The sequence below is a fragment of the Prionailurus viverrinus genome, chromosome B3 (genome assembly GCF_022837055.1).
Source record: "Prionailurus viverrinus isolate Anna chromosome B3, UM_Priviv_1.0, whole genome shotgun sequence".
NCBI lineage: Eukaryota > Metazoa > Chordata > Mammalia > Carnivora > Felidae > Prionailurus > Prionailurus viverrinus.
Genome location: NC_062566.1, coordinates 115,685,195 through 115,700,615, shown reverse-complemented (window position 1 = coordinate 115,700,615; position 15,421 = coordinate 115,685,195). Strand labels below are relative to the sequence as shown.

Below are 15,421 nucleotides of genomic sequence, written 5' to 3'. Positions count from 1 at the left end.
TAGTCCTGACTTGCGACAGGAGCATTATTCCCACTTGGGATGGAGGAGGCAGTGGGGGGGGGGGGGGGGGCGCACTCTGAGAAGTACCGGAAGTCACTTTAGGTTATAGGGCTGGTAAGGACAGGGGCCGTGATCCAGGGGAGCAGAGCCACCAGCACGCCCACCCCGGACTGGATGTGAGCAAGAGTGAGCTTCTGTCTAACCCATGAAAATGTTGAGTCTCGCTGCTTTCGGCCCCCAGCCTACCGTAGCTAATTCATCTCACAACCCAAGAAGCCAGGTTTAGAAGGGTGTGGTCCCCAGTTTAGTGACAAAAACAAAAAACAAAACACAAAACACAGGCACACTTGTGGGAACCACAGACATGGTCCAGGCATTCCGTTCACTCAAGAGTGTAGGAGGGTACAGCATCCCCAGCTGTCTGTACCTGTCCCTCATGAACCGAAGCCTTGAGGGAACCCCTGCGCCACACCCCCAGCACCTGGGCCAGCGCCTAAAGTATAGTAGGACTGAAGCAATATGTGTCAAATGAAAGAATGAATGAATACAAACACATGCACATAAATAACATATGCATCCCTACACACACATTTACAGGCAAATATGCCCAATGCGTAAGTGCTGAAAACATTCAGTTATAGACAGCCATATACAATACAGATATTTAAATATACACACTCGTGCACAGCACATGCTTGTGCCCACGTACACAAATCCAAATCCAAAATAAGAAACACACATAAACACATGTGCTATGCCCACACAGACATTATAGACAAACATATATGATCCAGGCACGCACGGATCTGCTCACCCCCATACACATGCACAGCAATGCCCAGACACCCTTCACCATGACCCTGGGCCCAGGAAGGAGTCTGTCAGCTCCATGAATCCTACCTAACATGTTGGAGCTCGTCAGAAAGTTCCTTGCGGCCCCCGCTTAGCTGGCGGATGACTGGCCCCTGGCTCTTGGACCTCCGGGCTTGGCCAGGCAGGGAGGCAATATCTCCGGCAGCCCTGCGTGGGTGGGCAGGCAGGCAATGGACACAGAGGTCACTGGGGTGAGAGCTGGGGCTGCCCTGGCCTCTCTGCTCCTGGCTGGAATGTGAGCAGTAGGGGCTGCCCCCCAGGCCTCTCCCCTCCCACAGTGCCCACCAGCCCCAGGCCCAGGCCAATCCCTGAATCCCGTCGGGTTCTTGCAGCCAGGGAGCTGTGCATGGAGAGTGGTGGGGTGATGAACGCTCAAGGACCATGGCAGGGCGCACACAAATGCACAGAGATGCACAGTCATACACAGAAGCCGGTCCGGATATTTATCCACACGCAAAGACACAGGCAGGCATACAAATTCCCAATCCTACTGAAAGGCACATTCAGACACTTCCAAACACACCTGGAGACACAGAAGAGACACGTACACACACGTAATCTCTCAAGCATGCAGAGATATGAGAGACCAGACCCACACACAAGCCGCACTCGGACATACATAACGGCAGACATAGGCACGCAGACCACATGGACCCAAAGCACATGTGGATCTCCACAGTCACGCACCAGTGCCCACGCGTGCACACACAGACGCACACAGATCCCTAGAGGCAGACCCCTGCTGAGTCGGAGATTTCCGTCTCCTGGGATCGGGAGGAAATGCTGCACTAGGCCACTCTCAAACCACATGTAGCGGCCTGAGAAAACTGCCTTCCCACAGGAGGAAACAGCGCTGGACCCTCAGCCAGGTGCCCGCAGCTGGGCTGCCCTACTGTCTGAGTGCCTGACCGGGAGGATGGTGCCTAGGGTGCAGAGACAGTTCTGGAGTCACGTTGCTTGCATTTTGTTTCAGAACACACGCGCGCACACTTTTCAAGAGTGCATGTACATGCACGACGTATACCGGCAGGGGCACTCTGGGAACCTCAGTTTCTTCATCTACAAAATGGGGTTAACAAGCCTTTCGCCCCCGGGGATTGTGGGGACGGCATAGGTGGCACTGTAAAAGGCCAGACCAAACTGCTGCCTTCCTAGGGGTCTGGAGTTGCAGGCTCTTCCGGGGCCGCGACAGTCAGGAGCCTCGCTGGCAAATGTTGCGCTCCACTACCTGGATGCCCGCACCCACGCCAGCCCAGAGGAGCGGGAGCGCAGCCGCCGGCCCCTCTCGGGGTCGGCCCTGGGTGCCGCCTGGGTCACGGGCGTCCCGCGGGAAGCTGCGGGCTGGGCGGCGGCGGGGCGAGAGAGGCCGCCGCGGGGGCGCCCCTTCCGCGCACTGCGGACCGGGCGCTCCCGGGTCCGCGCGGCCGCAGCGGCAGCCACCCGAGGGGGCCGCTCCCAGGCTTCGTCGACGGTGGGCGGGGCTGGCCTGTGGCCCCGCCCCTCTCACGGCCCTTGAAACCCAGTCGCCAACAGGCTGCAGTCCCAGAAGGGAGCTGCTGTCTGAGGAGGAGGCTGCCTCTCCACTGGCCTCCACGAGAGGCCCTGGGGTCGCGCTGGGCGCCCGAAGGGACCTCCCCAGGGACCCGTCTGCCCCACACCGCCCCGCCCCGCCCGGCGCTCCGCATCAGGTGCCCCAGCCCCAGCCCTACCTGCGGACTTCACTTCAGGCTCCCGGGGCTTCCAGAGGATGCTCGGGCCACCTGCGGTGACCTCGCAGCAGCAGTGAGGTCCTCTCCTCCTGTGCCAGGGGCTCCCCCAGGGGGCCGAGCATGGTGGTTTTCCCTTGGAACCTCCTGGCTTGGGACGTCTGAGAAGATGCCTGCCATGAGGCTGTTCACTTGCTTCCTGCAGCTCCTGGCTGGGCTGGCACTGCCCGCTGTGCCCCCCCAGGTAAGACCTATCCCAGCCCCGGCCTGGCCCCCCCCCCCCCTTATCTTCCCAGCCGCCAGCACTGGGGGCAGGGGCTCTGAAATCACAGATCCACTCTGGGAGCCGCACCTCCATGGATGTCCACACACTTCCCAGGAGCCAGGCTGGACCACATCTTCTGGGAGAAGACCTCAGGCTGGGCTGTCCCAGACTCAAGCTCCGGGGTCTGTCTTGGCGGGGGCAGGGAAGCCACAGGGAAGGGAGGGAGGTTTCCTGTCTGGCCCCTGGAGCCCTGGTGGCTTTGCTAAAAGCATCTCTCCACTAATCCCAGGCGGGTCCCTGGCCTTGTGGTCAGGGTCGAGGCCCCATGACCAGGCAGGCGCCCCCAGGACCTCTGACCTGGCCTGGTGGAGGGGAAGCCAGCGGAACAGGCCATTGGTGGGGAGGCTGGGCCCTGCCCCCACCAGGGTTCTGGGTGAGCCCAGGGCTCCTGGGTGGGCTGAGGGTGAGACAAGAGGTCCTGCTGTGCCCTCTTTCCCGGGTGGGCAGTCAGAGTTCCTGAGTGCAGGGCCTGGGGAAGCGAACAGGGCCCTTTTCCCAGGAGCTGGGTGAGTCTGGCTGGGAGCCAGCTTGGGCAGTGAAATCCTGACAAAGCCAATGAGATCCCTTCCCACTGCACTGTCCTGCTGCCCCAGGAGTCCCCAGCCCCAACCCAGGAGCGGGTGGGCTGGGCAGTCCTGCAGGGGCGGAAGAGCCCCACTACCGGCCACTGCCTGCCTGCTGCAGGGCTGGCCAGAGGTGTAACGTTACCGGCAGCACCAGCCCTTGGCGCCACCCGCTCCAGCCCCTCGGCTCCCACCAGCTGATCACCTCCTCCCGCCCCCCACCCCCACCCCGGGGTTTTGGCACCCAGCCAAGGCGGGCTGCACAGGGCCCAGCAGGGCTGGCCTGGGGCTGGGGAGAAGGGAGACCCCTAAGGGTTGCAGGATCTCTGAGACATAGAAGGCAAGGGTCTGCAAAAGCCTGTAGCCTTCCACCCTATCCAAATGAGGAAACTGAGGCCAGAGAAAAGGGTGGGATCCACGCAGGGTCCAGTGAGATCTTAGTTGCACTGGGAAAGAGGTGGCTCTGAGATAGGGCAGAGCGTGTGCAGCGGGTGGCAAGGAGCTCAGAGGGGCCTCTATGCTCTTGTCAATTCGGCCCCAGAGCACAGAAGCCCAAGGTGGACCCCCTCATCTCTGCCCTTTTCTGTCCACAGCAGTGGGCCTTGTCTGCTGGGAATGGCTCATCAGAGGTGGAAGGTAAGCACGCTGGGCTGGGGGTGCACATGCTCACCAAGCCCGCCGCTCCCAGTCCTCTGCAGAGGATACTAAGGCGCTGGCATGAAGGATGGGTACAGGCTGATATGAAGTTGGGGAGAGTCTGCAAGCTGGCTGACATCCTAGCTGACAAAGTGGGCAGGGCTTGAGAGATCCTCCTCTTGTGACCCAGGAGCCCAGGGAGGTGTATTCCTGGGCCAGGGTCACCCAGCACGCAGACAGTGAGGCTGGGGCCAGTATATCCAGGGTTTGTTCAGTTGGCTCGGAGCCCCTTCCCAATATAATGTAAGGAGGCAGATGGGGTCTTGGAGGGCAGTGTAGGCGGTGAGTGCCAGGAGCCATACTAGGGATCCAGGAGCTGGTTGCCGTGGGCAAGCTGTCAAGAGGATTAGGGAGGGGTGAGGGGACCTTCCCAGAAGCCCAGCCCTGGCGGAGCTGCAGGGATCTGACCAGGCCTTTCCATTGATTACAGACAGAACATGAATCGTGCCCTCCCTGGCCCCTCCGCCCCTCACCCCGGGGTTGCATCAAGAGGGAATGTTCAAAGGGTGTGTCGTTTGCCAAAGGGACATACGTGCAGAAGGCAGGAGGCCCGTGCCAGGCCCCCTGTCTCACTCCTCCCTCCCAGCCTCTCTGAGACGTGCGGCAAAGCCACACATCGCTACTGAGGCTTCCCCTCGTGCTGTGGGAGAGGGAGCGTGTAGGGACGTGCACACGCACACTCGTGGTAGCCTCTGAGAGCTGGGGACACCTTCCCCCTGGGCCCTGTCTGCCTGGTGGCCAGCCTCTCCTGGGCACTGAAAAGCTGGGGGGACGTAGCAGCCCTTAACTTCACTGACACTCTCCCTGTCACCCCGCTGTGCCCGCTGGCTCTGGCACAATATTATTCTCTTAGGACTTGGGGAGGGACCCATCAGCCATCTCCACCCCATGACCTTTTTGATGCTTTTAGTGTATTTCAGCAACAGGTACCAAAGAAGTCTGAATTTCCTTTTCCTCGTCTGTAAAATAGGAACATTAGATTACATGATATCTGACGTTCTTTTTCCCAGAGTGTGGGATTCTCTGACTCCCATGGAGGAGACACAGGAGTACATATCGCCCGTGGCCAGGGGTGAGGAGGCTTAGAAGTGTCAGTTCATTAGGGCCACTGCCCTGTCATCCTATCAGCCTAATCAGCCAGGGAGCGTGGACTGTGGCCAGGTGAAACACCATGAGTTTGGACCCCAGTTACCACAATCTGAAAATGCCATCCTCTCCTGCTAACATCAGACAAGAGACAGAAGGGTCCGTACTTTGCAACCGTAGACGTTGATTTTTGCTACCACGATTCATGGTACTAGTGTTGGGCAGTCCCTCTAATTCTGTGCTGGCCACAGGCTGTGAACTGGGAAGGCATTCATTTTCTCCCCATTTTATAGATGGAGAACCTGAGGCTCAGAGAGGTCCTTGGGGCCACCTAAAGCCTCAGATGCGCCCCCGTAGATGTGGCAAAGTCGGGGTGCGTAGCATCGGCCTTCCCCGTGGCTGATGACCGTGCAGGCATGAGCAGCATGTCCCTTTCGGCAGGCTGGCTGTGTGCCCCGCCAGTGCCATGGAGAGGACACATGCCGAACTCAGGCTGGTGGCTGGCGGCTCAGCCCAGCTCTGGGGCCCTTCCCCAGGAGCTTGCTCTCAGGGTTAAACACTTCCCTTCCTGTGTCTCCTCCATCCCAGGTCATAGGCAGATGGAACCAGATTGGAGGCTTGCCGCCAGGGCTGGCGAGAGATCGCCGAGAGCCCAGTTGCGGCCCTGGCTGCAGCCCCATGGAACCGTCCAGCCCTGGCCAGGTGACTGACCGAGCCACAGCCTCTAGTTCCTCTCACCCCCACCCCGCCTCCGGAGCAGGTCAGGGGGCCAGAGGAAGTGCTCCCAGGAGCAGCTGAGCAGAGCTCTTTCCTGAGGGGCTCAGCCCACATCTGGGGGCGGTCACCACACTCCTGGAGCCAGCCCCTCGCCCACCCCCCTCACATAGCCCCCTCTGTTTCTCCCGCGTGCCCAGACAGTGGCCTCCAGGGACGAATTGCCCTTTTTCCTGGTGGCTGCCAGGTAAACCAGACAAAGCCCGCCTCCTTCTTAGCCAGCCCCCCCCCCCCCCCCGCCCCTTCCCCTGAACAGTCTGGTCATGTGGCCCATGGAGCCTGGGTCCTGATGACGTAGTCTGCATGGTGGGGTGTGGGGGCGAGGAAAGGAAATCCCTTCTGCCGCCAAGGCCCAGGCAGCTCTGCTTAACCTGGCCGTGGCCCTGGCAGCCCGGCGGGGTGGGAGCCTGTTCGTAGAACGGTAGGGGGCTGAGGTGCCCCTTCTCTGCTGCTGTCCCCCTCCCTGATGGTCGGTGCCAGAGCAGGAGACTGAGCTGTCTGTGGCACTTTGGCAGCCGGCTGTCCCTCTGCTGTTATTTATGTTGTCCACGGCGGAGGTGAAACATTCAGAGTTACATAGTGCTCGTGGATTTTAGACTAAACATGTGCTCATGGAGTTACAACAGGGAGGTGCTCCTCTGACCTTGCACTGCAAAGGCTGGCGCTTACAGGGAGAGGGGCTTGTGTCCCACTTGTGTCCAGGGAGAGTATTCCCGTGGCTGGAGAGGTAGGATCAGGGCAGGCATCTGGTCCCCCTCCTATCCCCGGGCCCAGCCCCTAGTGCTCCCTAAGCAGACAGGGCAGAATGCAGCAGCAGACGCCCAGATAAGCACGGTTTATTGCCTCTGTGGCCGCCTTGGCCAGCTCCACGTGGACACACCGCCTCGGGTATTTTCCACCAGCTTGCAGCCTTTCCCGAGGGCCCCTGCTAGGGCTGAAGTTTATTTTTCCTCTGAGATTACCCTGAGACTCACGGCCTTCCAGGCTCAGTGGAATGGACTTCGGCCCCTTCTGCCTCCTAGGAAAGGCCATGGAAGGAAGTGAGGGGCTGCTAGGAGCGGCCGTTGCTCTAGGGCAGAGGCTGCAGGGTCCCCCAGGTGATCCAGCTTCCCTGTCCTTCCCCATCAGCTGAGGACAGCCATCAGGTATAGGGCAGGATGACCCAGAGTTAGAGATGTTTCTCTGCCCACGGTCTCAAGGCTGGGCTGGGTTGCAAGCAGAGAATCCCAAACCATGTGTCAGAGCCAAGAGAGACCTTAGCAACCATCTATTCCCAGCCTTCTTGTTTTTCCCCAGCTGAGGAAACTGATATACCCAGAAAGGTTAAGTGACCTCCCCCAGGTCACACAGCCAGTATAGGACCAGGACTAGAAGCCAGGTCTCCTAACTCTGGCTACTCACTTTCTGGGAGCCTCTGTTTGGGACCAGGCCCCAGGCCTTCGCCTGAAGGAGCATCTTTTGAGAGATTCCAGATGAGCCGACAAGATCCTGGTCACAACCACTAGGATGTGGTGGGGGTCAGGGATGTCCCTGATAATCCTCAGTGAGCTGTCATCTAATCAATCAATAATTACCTAGCCTATTTTTACCGGGTGCTTGGGTCCCTGTCCTCATGGAGCCTCGACTTGGTTGTAAAGGAGATAAGAGCCACTAGTGGCCAAAATAAGGTAAAACCTCGGGGCCAAATTATGCTCAAAGGAGGAACATCTGTTCATACTGGGAAAGTTGGAGAAGGCTCCAGAGAGGAGGTGGGACAGTGGGCTTTATCTGGTTAGGAACAGGAAGGGGACAAAAAGCACATCCCGAAGGTGGGAATAATGGTGATACAGCCGAGCTTGTTGTGAGGGCTGGTCCCACTGAAATGGAGAGTGATGTGGACAGGGCACGTTGCTGGCCATGGCCTTGGCTGCCGAGTAGAGGAGCTGGCTCAGAGAGGGGCAGAAAATAAGGACTAAGGGGAGGCTAACCCTCCCTGTGGGACTCTACAAGCCAGTCATGCAGAACTGACTGTTCTCTGCAAATTCCCCAAGATCGAGGAAGCAGTCGATCAGGCCTGAGAAAGGCCCAGAGGGCCTGAGGAGCCCCCAAGACACACGCTCCTCAAAGCTCCAAGGGCGCCACGGCAGATGTGGGTGCCTGCGTTGAGAACAGAGCAGAGAGGCCAGACCCTGCGAAACTCCATTCCACTGTGGTTTCTGTCCGGCAGAGGAGCTAGGGGTCCAGCAGTCCTCCCAGAGGCATCATGTCAGGAGTTCAGAGCACAGAGCTCATACAGGCTGGGGGCTTCCTGGAGGAGGGAGTGCGGGCTGAACCTGGAAGGCCCTGCGGGGCTTGGGGAGCTGGCACTGGGCCTTTGAGGGGCAGGCTCCTCCTGACTTGACCCAGCTGTCTGTGCCTCCTTGTAGTGGTGCCCTTCCAGGAAGTGTGGGGCCGCAGCTACTGCCGGGCGCTAGAGAGGCTGGTGGACATCGTGTCGGAGTACCCCAGTGAGGTGCAGCACATGTTCAGCCCCTCCTGCATCTCCCTGCTGCGCTGCACCGGCTGCTGTGGTGATGAGAACCTGCACTGCGTCCCCGTAGAGACGGTCAATGTCACCATGCAGGTAGGGAGGGGAGGAGAGCAGGCCAAGGTCCTGGGACCGGAACTGACTCCGAGGCCCCGGCACTCCCCACCCCAGCACAGTGCTCCCCCCTTCCCGAGCCCTGTCCCAGCTTGGAGCCCACTCCAAGGGCTCTAGCCTGGTCCTACCCCATGACCCAAGGACGTCTGGTGGAGCTTGGAAAGGAAACCTGTTCAGATGCAAGCAGTCCTCGTGTATACCAGGAGCATTCGGTGCCCTGAGCTTTGCGTGTGTGCACATGGGCACACGTACACACACACACACACACACACACACACACACACACACACACACCCCTTGTTTACTAAGCACTTGCTAGTAAGGCCAAGCCCTGTGCTAGGTGCTCCTAAATGTTGTTTCTGTTACCTCAACACGTGATCCTTCAAGGCAAGTGTTATTTACATTTCACAGATGAAGCGCTTGAGGTTCAGAGCTGGCGTTTCACTGGCTCAGTAGGTAGAAGAACCAAGACTGTACGTAGTTCGCTCCGACTCCACAGCAGAGTCCCCCTTCCTACACTATTGCCATGCTGGTGGCCCCGCGGAAGGAGGGACAGGGGCCTCCCTCAGATCCACATGCAGGTGGGAGGGCTGTTTGCCCCCGACTCAAAGCACAATGAGAGCATGTGATCCCAAGGCTGGTGGCAAGCAAGGAGTCAGGTCCCGCTCCCGGGGAGGGGGTGGAGAGACTATTGGAAACCCAGGGGCCATCCTCCAATCCCGGCCTCAAACCTTTCTCTCCTGGAAGCTCCTGAAGATCCACTCTGAGGACCGGCCCTCCTACGTGGAGCTGACATTCTCTCAGCACGTCCGTTGCGAGTGCAGGTAGGTCCTCGGGGAGCGGCAGGGACAGGCCCTTCTCATTTGGGAGCCTCAGCCCAGTGGCTGCCCATCCCTCCCGTGCTGTCTTCCTGGCTGAGGGAGACGAAGGAAATAAGGGACCAGTGGCAGCTGCCTTTTATGCTCCGCATCAGCCAGTTTTGCCCGGGGAAGTGGTCCCATCAGCTGGAACACAGTTGCCTGAGAAGCCACAGGGGCAGAGGAAGCCAGGGTCCGTCCCAGCCTTGGAGGGGCTGGGGGTGCGCTCTCCCCCTCCCTGAGGTGGGAGGGGGCCACCACAGCCCTGGAAGAGGTGCCTGGGGCTAAGACATTGCCAGCCTGGACTTAGTCCTAGGCCAGGCTGGCGCCCAGGGAAGGGGCGACTGGACTGAGGGGCACAGAGAGGGATACGCTCTGGCAGGAGAAAAGTGGCAGAAAGAAGGAGTCAGTGGCTTTCTTTAAAGCCAACCTCCGCCTGGCAGAGCCTCTAACCAGCAGTCTTGCTGCCTTTGCCCAGAGCACCCTGAACATTAGTTACCAGGAGCAGCAGGCCTGGCACTTTAACCAGGCTCAGGGAGGAGAGAAATGGGCTGGAACCCATTCTCCTGGTGCCCTGGGCCATACATAGATGGAGGCACCAGACTAGAGGTCCCGAGCCCTGACCTGAGGCCAGAAGACAGGGGGAGAAGCACCATTTATTGTGTGCACCTCTTTTGTGCCCCCCACTAGGCACTTGAATGTTTTCTCATTCATTCAACAAACATTTATTGAGTGCCTGCTGTATGCCAGGCACTGCCCTAGGTGCTTGGGATACAGTGGTGAGCAAGACAGACAAGGTCCCTCCTCTCATAACAACCCTAGGAGGCAGGTACTATTGTCATCCCCATGAACCCCGGCCCTTATAATCCCTAAGCCTGCCATTTCTCATGCTGCCTCTCATGGCCATAACCACATTCTTCAGGAGCCCCACTGCTGCCCTGCCTCCTGTCCAGGACTCGGGCCACCCCTTTTGGACCAGAGCCCAGGCTCTAGGCCCTCTTCACTCCACCTCTATTGGAGGCCCTGCTTCAATCCATTTCCTCCTTTCCGTCCTGGCCAGGGCTTAGCCATGTAACAATAGCTCCGTAATGAACCCTCCTGGGCACAGTGCCAGATGGTGACATTTCACCTTCTACGTCACCTCTGCCCTCACAGCCACTCTTTTGGGGCAGGCAGACCGAGGAGACGAAGGCTCACAGACCGTCTCTGACTGACCCAAGATGGCAGAGACATGACCAGGCAGTCCCTGGTACCAAGATGCCCTGGTACCCTGCACTGGCTCCTAAGGACGACAGCCAGCCTAGGGCAGCATTGCCCGGCCCCAAAGCCGACTGTTACCATACTGCCCACGCCCCCACCCCCGTTCCCAGGAAAGACGGAGGCCCTGTTCCCTTCCAATGGGTTGGGCAACAGGGACACCTTTCTTCTCACTTCTGGGCCAACAGCCACAGCCCTGGAGGCAGAACCCGGACATGCCTGGTGACTGTGGGGCTCGTGCTCACCTCCCTTCGTGTCACCCCCTCACGCACTCCCCCCGCTGTCGCCCGCAGTGTCATACATCCCCAGGGTGGGGGTGGCCGTTGTGCCCCAACAGGCATCCTGAGCTGGTGGCAACCACCCTCCAGTCCGTGGCTTTGCCCCTCATTCACTGTCCTTGCAGAAACTCCCAGCATGCACTCTGGGGGGAAGGGCAGGTACCAGGGAAGGAACTGAACAGAGAAAATCAGCAGAGAACAAACTCGCAAGTCCACAGACTTGATGCCAAGAGGCGGAGGAGTGCACAAGGCTGTGGGAAGGGGCCCCAGGAGGAGGTTCCTAATTCTAGTGGTGGGGTCACAAGAGCTTTGAGTGGAAGCTGAAGTCCAGAGGCCTCTGGCCATCCCTCCCTCACTGGCTCCATTCTGCCCCCTGGTGGTGTCAACACTAACCGCAGGACCAGGGCTGGATGTCTGAGAGGTGCCTGGGTGGCGGGGAGCCCCCTACTTACTGGTTTCCTGATTGTCCCCTGGTCTCTCTGTCTGTTTTCCCAGGCCTCTGCGGGAGAAGATGAAGCCAGAAAGGTAAGTGGCCTGGCTGGGGCTCCGGGCTATTCTCGGGCCTGCCAGCCTCTGTCCTAGCATGGGGGCCCCCAGCCACTTTGTCTTGACGCTTTTGGCTTATTGCAGGAGGAGACCCAAGGGCAGGGGGAAGAGGAAGAGAGAGAAGCAGAGACCCAGAGACTGCCACCTGTGAGTGCGCGGAGGGGGGGACCAGGGATGGCAAGGAGTCTGGGCCAGAGGGGGCCCCTGCCCTGCCAGCAGGGATCAGTGGTCGGGAAGGGGAAAGGCAAGGCCAGGGCAGTCTTGGGGCAGAACAGGCAAGTGTCTCCTAGGGAATCTAGGGCCCAGGAAGCATCAGGGGAACTTGGTTCTTCATCAGGCTTAGCCCTGAGTCTCTTCATGGCCTTTAGCGAGTCACGTGACCTCTCTGCCCCTCATTTTCCTCTGTGTGTAGAAGGAGGGGAACATTCAGTCATTCTACACACATCTACCAAGCACTTACTGTGTTCCAGGTACTTCCGCGAACAAACCAACATGCTTCCTGCTCCTTATAGTGCTTGCATTCTAGTGAAAAATATTCTCACAACTGAAAACACATCTGGGGCTACTTCCTAGTGGCCCTGTGAAGACAGGGGTGCTGGGGATGCCGGTCTCCTGAATGTGTGCAGCCCTCGCTTCCCCCCTGGGCCCGGGCATGGACTTGGGGAAAGAGCTGGCAGTGTGGTCCATGTGCACCGCCCCCGCCCCCAGCCCCTGCCAGGCAGCCCCCCATAGAAAGTGTCCCGTTCCTCCATCTGCCAGGACAGCGGTCCTCAAACATCTCATTTGGGAATCTCCTGAGAGAATTTCAAAAGCCCACGTGCTCCCTCGCTTCTTAAGTTGACATTGAACTTTAAAAATTAGAAGTTCATCAAAATTATACATAGTTACATAGGATATCGTTTCTGGCATGTTATAAATATTAATGTTTTAATAAAGTCACTATGTAATTCTTTGGGTACACCCTATAGAATCAGCCACCCTAAGAGTTCCCACCATGCACTTAAAAACAAATGTGAACGCTTTGCTTTAATAGTTGCATGTTTATGTTGCTTCTTTTTAACTTGAACCTGTGTTTCCATTCTACTTCCCCCACAGAATTTCAGCCCAATTTTTTTTGTTGTTTTTTGTTTTTTTAATGTTAATTTATTTTTGAGAGAGAGAGAGAAAGACAGAGTGTGAGCAGGGGAGGGGCAGAGAGAGAGGGAGACACAGAATCCGAAGAAGCAGGCTCCAGGCTCTGAGCCGTCAGCACAGAGCCTGACGCAGGGCTTGAACTCCCGGAGTGTGAGATCATGACCTGGGCCGAAGTCGGATGCTTAACCGACCGAGCCACCCAGGCGCCCCTAATTTAATATTTTTTTTAATGTTCAAAAGTCCATTATGTGTCCCCTTGTCACATTTATCTGCCATAACAATGGTGTATAAATTTGAATTGTTTTCATTTTCCTGTGAACAGAAAACTCTAAACTAAGTCCTTTCCTGGAATAAGTTATCACAGTAATTATTAGTAGTACCAGTTGATCAAAACAGCACAAATATGTCGTATTTTAATAAATGTTAAACATAAAAGTGTAATCAATCTTACAGGGAATGCATCTCAATGAGATGATGGTGGCTACCTCTTTTCAATTAGTTAATGAATCCACTAATGAATGTTACCTCCTGCCAGACTGAGACAGGATTCAGCATTAATTCCATTTTCATTTTTTAATAGAGGGAAAGGTTGAGAAACCATGCTCCCAGAAAGAAGTAAATGGGACTAGATGTCATACAATCATTTGACTCCTTCCGAGTTATTTGCCAAAAGCCTCAAGGTGATCTGCTAACAAAAATTACTTCTCTTGGCTTATTAGCTGACAGTTCGGTTAAATTGTTCAATTTTGTTGAAAGCGAAGACTTGGAAACCACTTGACTTGCGAAAGACTTGGTTACCTGGTCATTGGCCATATCTCCTTTTTCAGCACCTACATGGATATCTCAGGTTGTCCTTTAGGTCACTGTCCCCACCCCACTGGTTTTATCCTGGGGCAAAGCACTGAGCTGGATTTGGAAAGGACAAGATGCTTCTTTCCTTCCTAAAGGGAGCGGGGCAGTTGTGACCAAGGTGGTGGGGGAAACAGACCTCAGGCAATTTCTCATGCAGTCTTCAGGCAGAGGACATGTGGAGGCTGAAAACTGATTCTCTTAACACCATCAGTACTCACATACCCCTTGGACAATCTTCATGCACATCTAGGGTTGCCCGTACCCCTGTTAGAAGGCTGTGGTCCTAGAGTAACCGGAGGCATTATTGCATGAAGCCAGGCTGGGTTCAAAGTTGGCTCTGTCACTGACTAGCTGTGTGACCTCGGGCAAGTTTCTTAACCTTTCTGAGCCTTAGTTGTTTTTTGTTTTTGTTTTGTCTTCTAAAGGGTAATGATAGCAGGGCCTTCCTCATGGGATGTTGTTAAAGGGCAATGAAAGAGGGCTTAGCACAGGGCCGGGCACGTGGGTAAGTGCTTGGTGAAGGGTGACTCCTAGCTTCTTGGCCTCGGTGCAAGCAGAGACCCAGGAGTGCTGCAATCTCCCTGTGCTCCCTGTCCAAGCATTCCCTCCAGGCCTGTCCCCCCTCCCATAGGAGGGACCCTGCCCTCACAGGGTGCTGATACCCCCTTTCTGTGTTTGGTCTCTGGCAGGTGCGGCAATACTGTTCCCCGGAGGTAACCAGCCCCTCAGAAGAGAGACAACCCCCACCCGGCTCCTGTATTTATTACCGTCACACTCTCAGTTACCTCCCTGCTGACACCTGCCCTCTATTTATTAGCCAATTGTATCCCTGCTGAATGATTTGCTTCCTCCAGGATGAGGGGCAGGGAGGGACAGGACCCTCAGGAATTCAGTGCCTTAAACAGAACGTGAGAGAAAGAAAGAAGGCAGCCACGGACCCATGTGTTTCAGCTGCGGGAGAAGCGCGCAGACGCGGCTTTGTGAGGGGCACGCCAGGGCCCGGCGGGCTTCCCGGGAGCAGGAGACAGAATGGGACCTGCCTCCTGTTCCGACCCTGGACCGTGTGGACCAACAGCGCTGGCTTTGGGAGCCTCTCGCCCCGGCAGGAGCGGAGGAGCCTGTTCTGTCGCCCGGGGCCCAGGCTGGAGGGGAAGGCACGCCGGGGATGGAGGGGTCCTTCTGCGTCCTCCTCCTCCTCCTCTGGGCAGCAGCTCCGCACCCTGGAGATCCGCCGACCCCAGAGAACGATGCTTGCCTGGGGGCCTTTGCCACTCCTCGCGCCCTAGTCTGTCCTGACGTCTTGCACTGCTTCGTGCTGGGACATTGTTCTTTACGGTCAAGGCATCACCACCTGCCCCTCTCAGGGACACAAGCAAAGAGGCGGCCCTAGGCCGGACGTGGAGCAAGCCGCCCCTCGGTGGCTGTCCGGCTGCCAAGCCAGATTCTCTTGAATAAAGTATTCTAGTCTGGAGACAGCTTTCCCAGGGGAGTGTGTCTGCCGCAGCAGTGGGCCTCAACGGCAAAAACGTGGAACCAGGACAGGAAGAGGGAGGCTGCGCTCAGGGCAGCCCTGGGGCCGGCTCCGGCCTCTCCTGCCGCACCCTGGAGTGTCTTCTCCCCTGCTGCTTCAGGCAAAACCCTGGGGTCCGCTCCTCCCGTCGCGATGGGTTCCCAAGATGGAATCTTGGCCTCAAAGTTGGGGGCCCTGGCCCCAGCCACCCCGAACACCCTCACATTCAAGAGCACACTCCCTTTCCCCTTCCCCCAGGGCCGTCCCACTCTCAGTCCGGTGCCGGCCCCCTGGCCCCTGAGGAATGGGGGTTCCCAGGCTTCTCCCAGCCCTTTGGGCCAGAC

The 15,421-nt window shown here is 57.6% G+C and overlaps 1 protein-coding gene across 4 annotated transcripts in view; it reads left to right on the top strand.

Annotated features, from left to right (window-relative positions):
* PGF (placental growth factor) overlaps window positions 1-15,032 on the top strand; it is a 52,469-nt gene extending 37,437 nt beyond the window's left edge. For 2 of the 4 annotated variants that reach the window (XM_047864362.1, XM_047864363.1), the window contains 7 exons: window positions 2,681-2,823; window positions 4,061-4,103; window positions 8,429-8,625; window positions 9,391-9,467; window positions 11,531-11,560; window positions 11,666-11,728; window positions 14,257-15,032. In XM_047864362.1, the coding sequence (XP_047720318.1) occupies window positions 2,749-2,823; window positions 4,061-4,103; window positions 8,429-8,625; window positions 9,391-9,467; window positions 11,531-11,560; window positions 11,666-11,728; window positions 14,257-14,284 (513 nt within the window). In that variant the 5' untranslated portion in view covers window positions 2,681-2,748 and the 3' untranslated portion in view covers window positions 14,285-15,032. The other 2 variants (XM_047864364.1, XM_047864365.1) reach the window with 2 other exon arrangements.
* The last annotated feature ends 389 nt before the right edge of the window (window positions 15,033-15,421 follow it).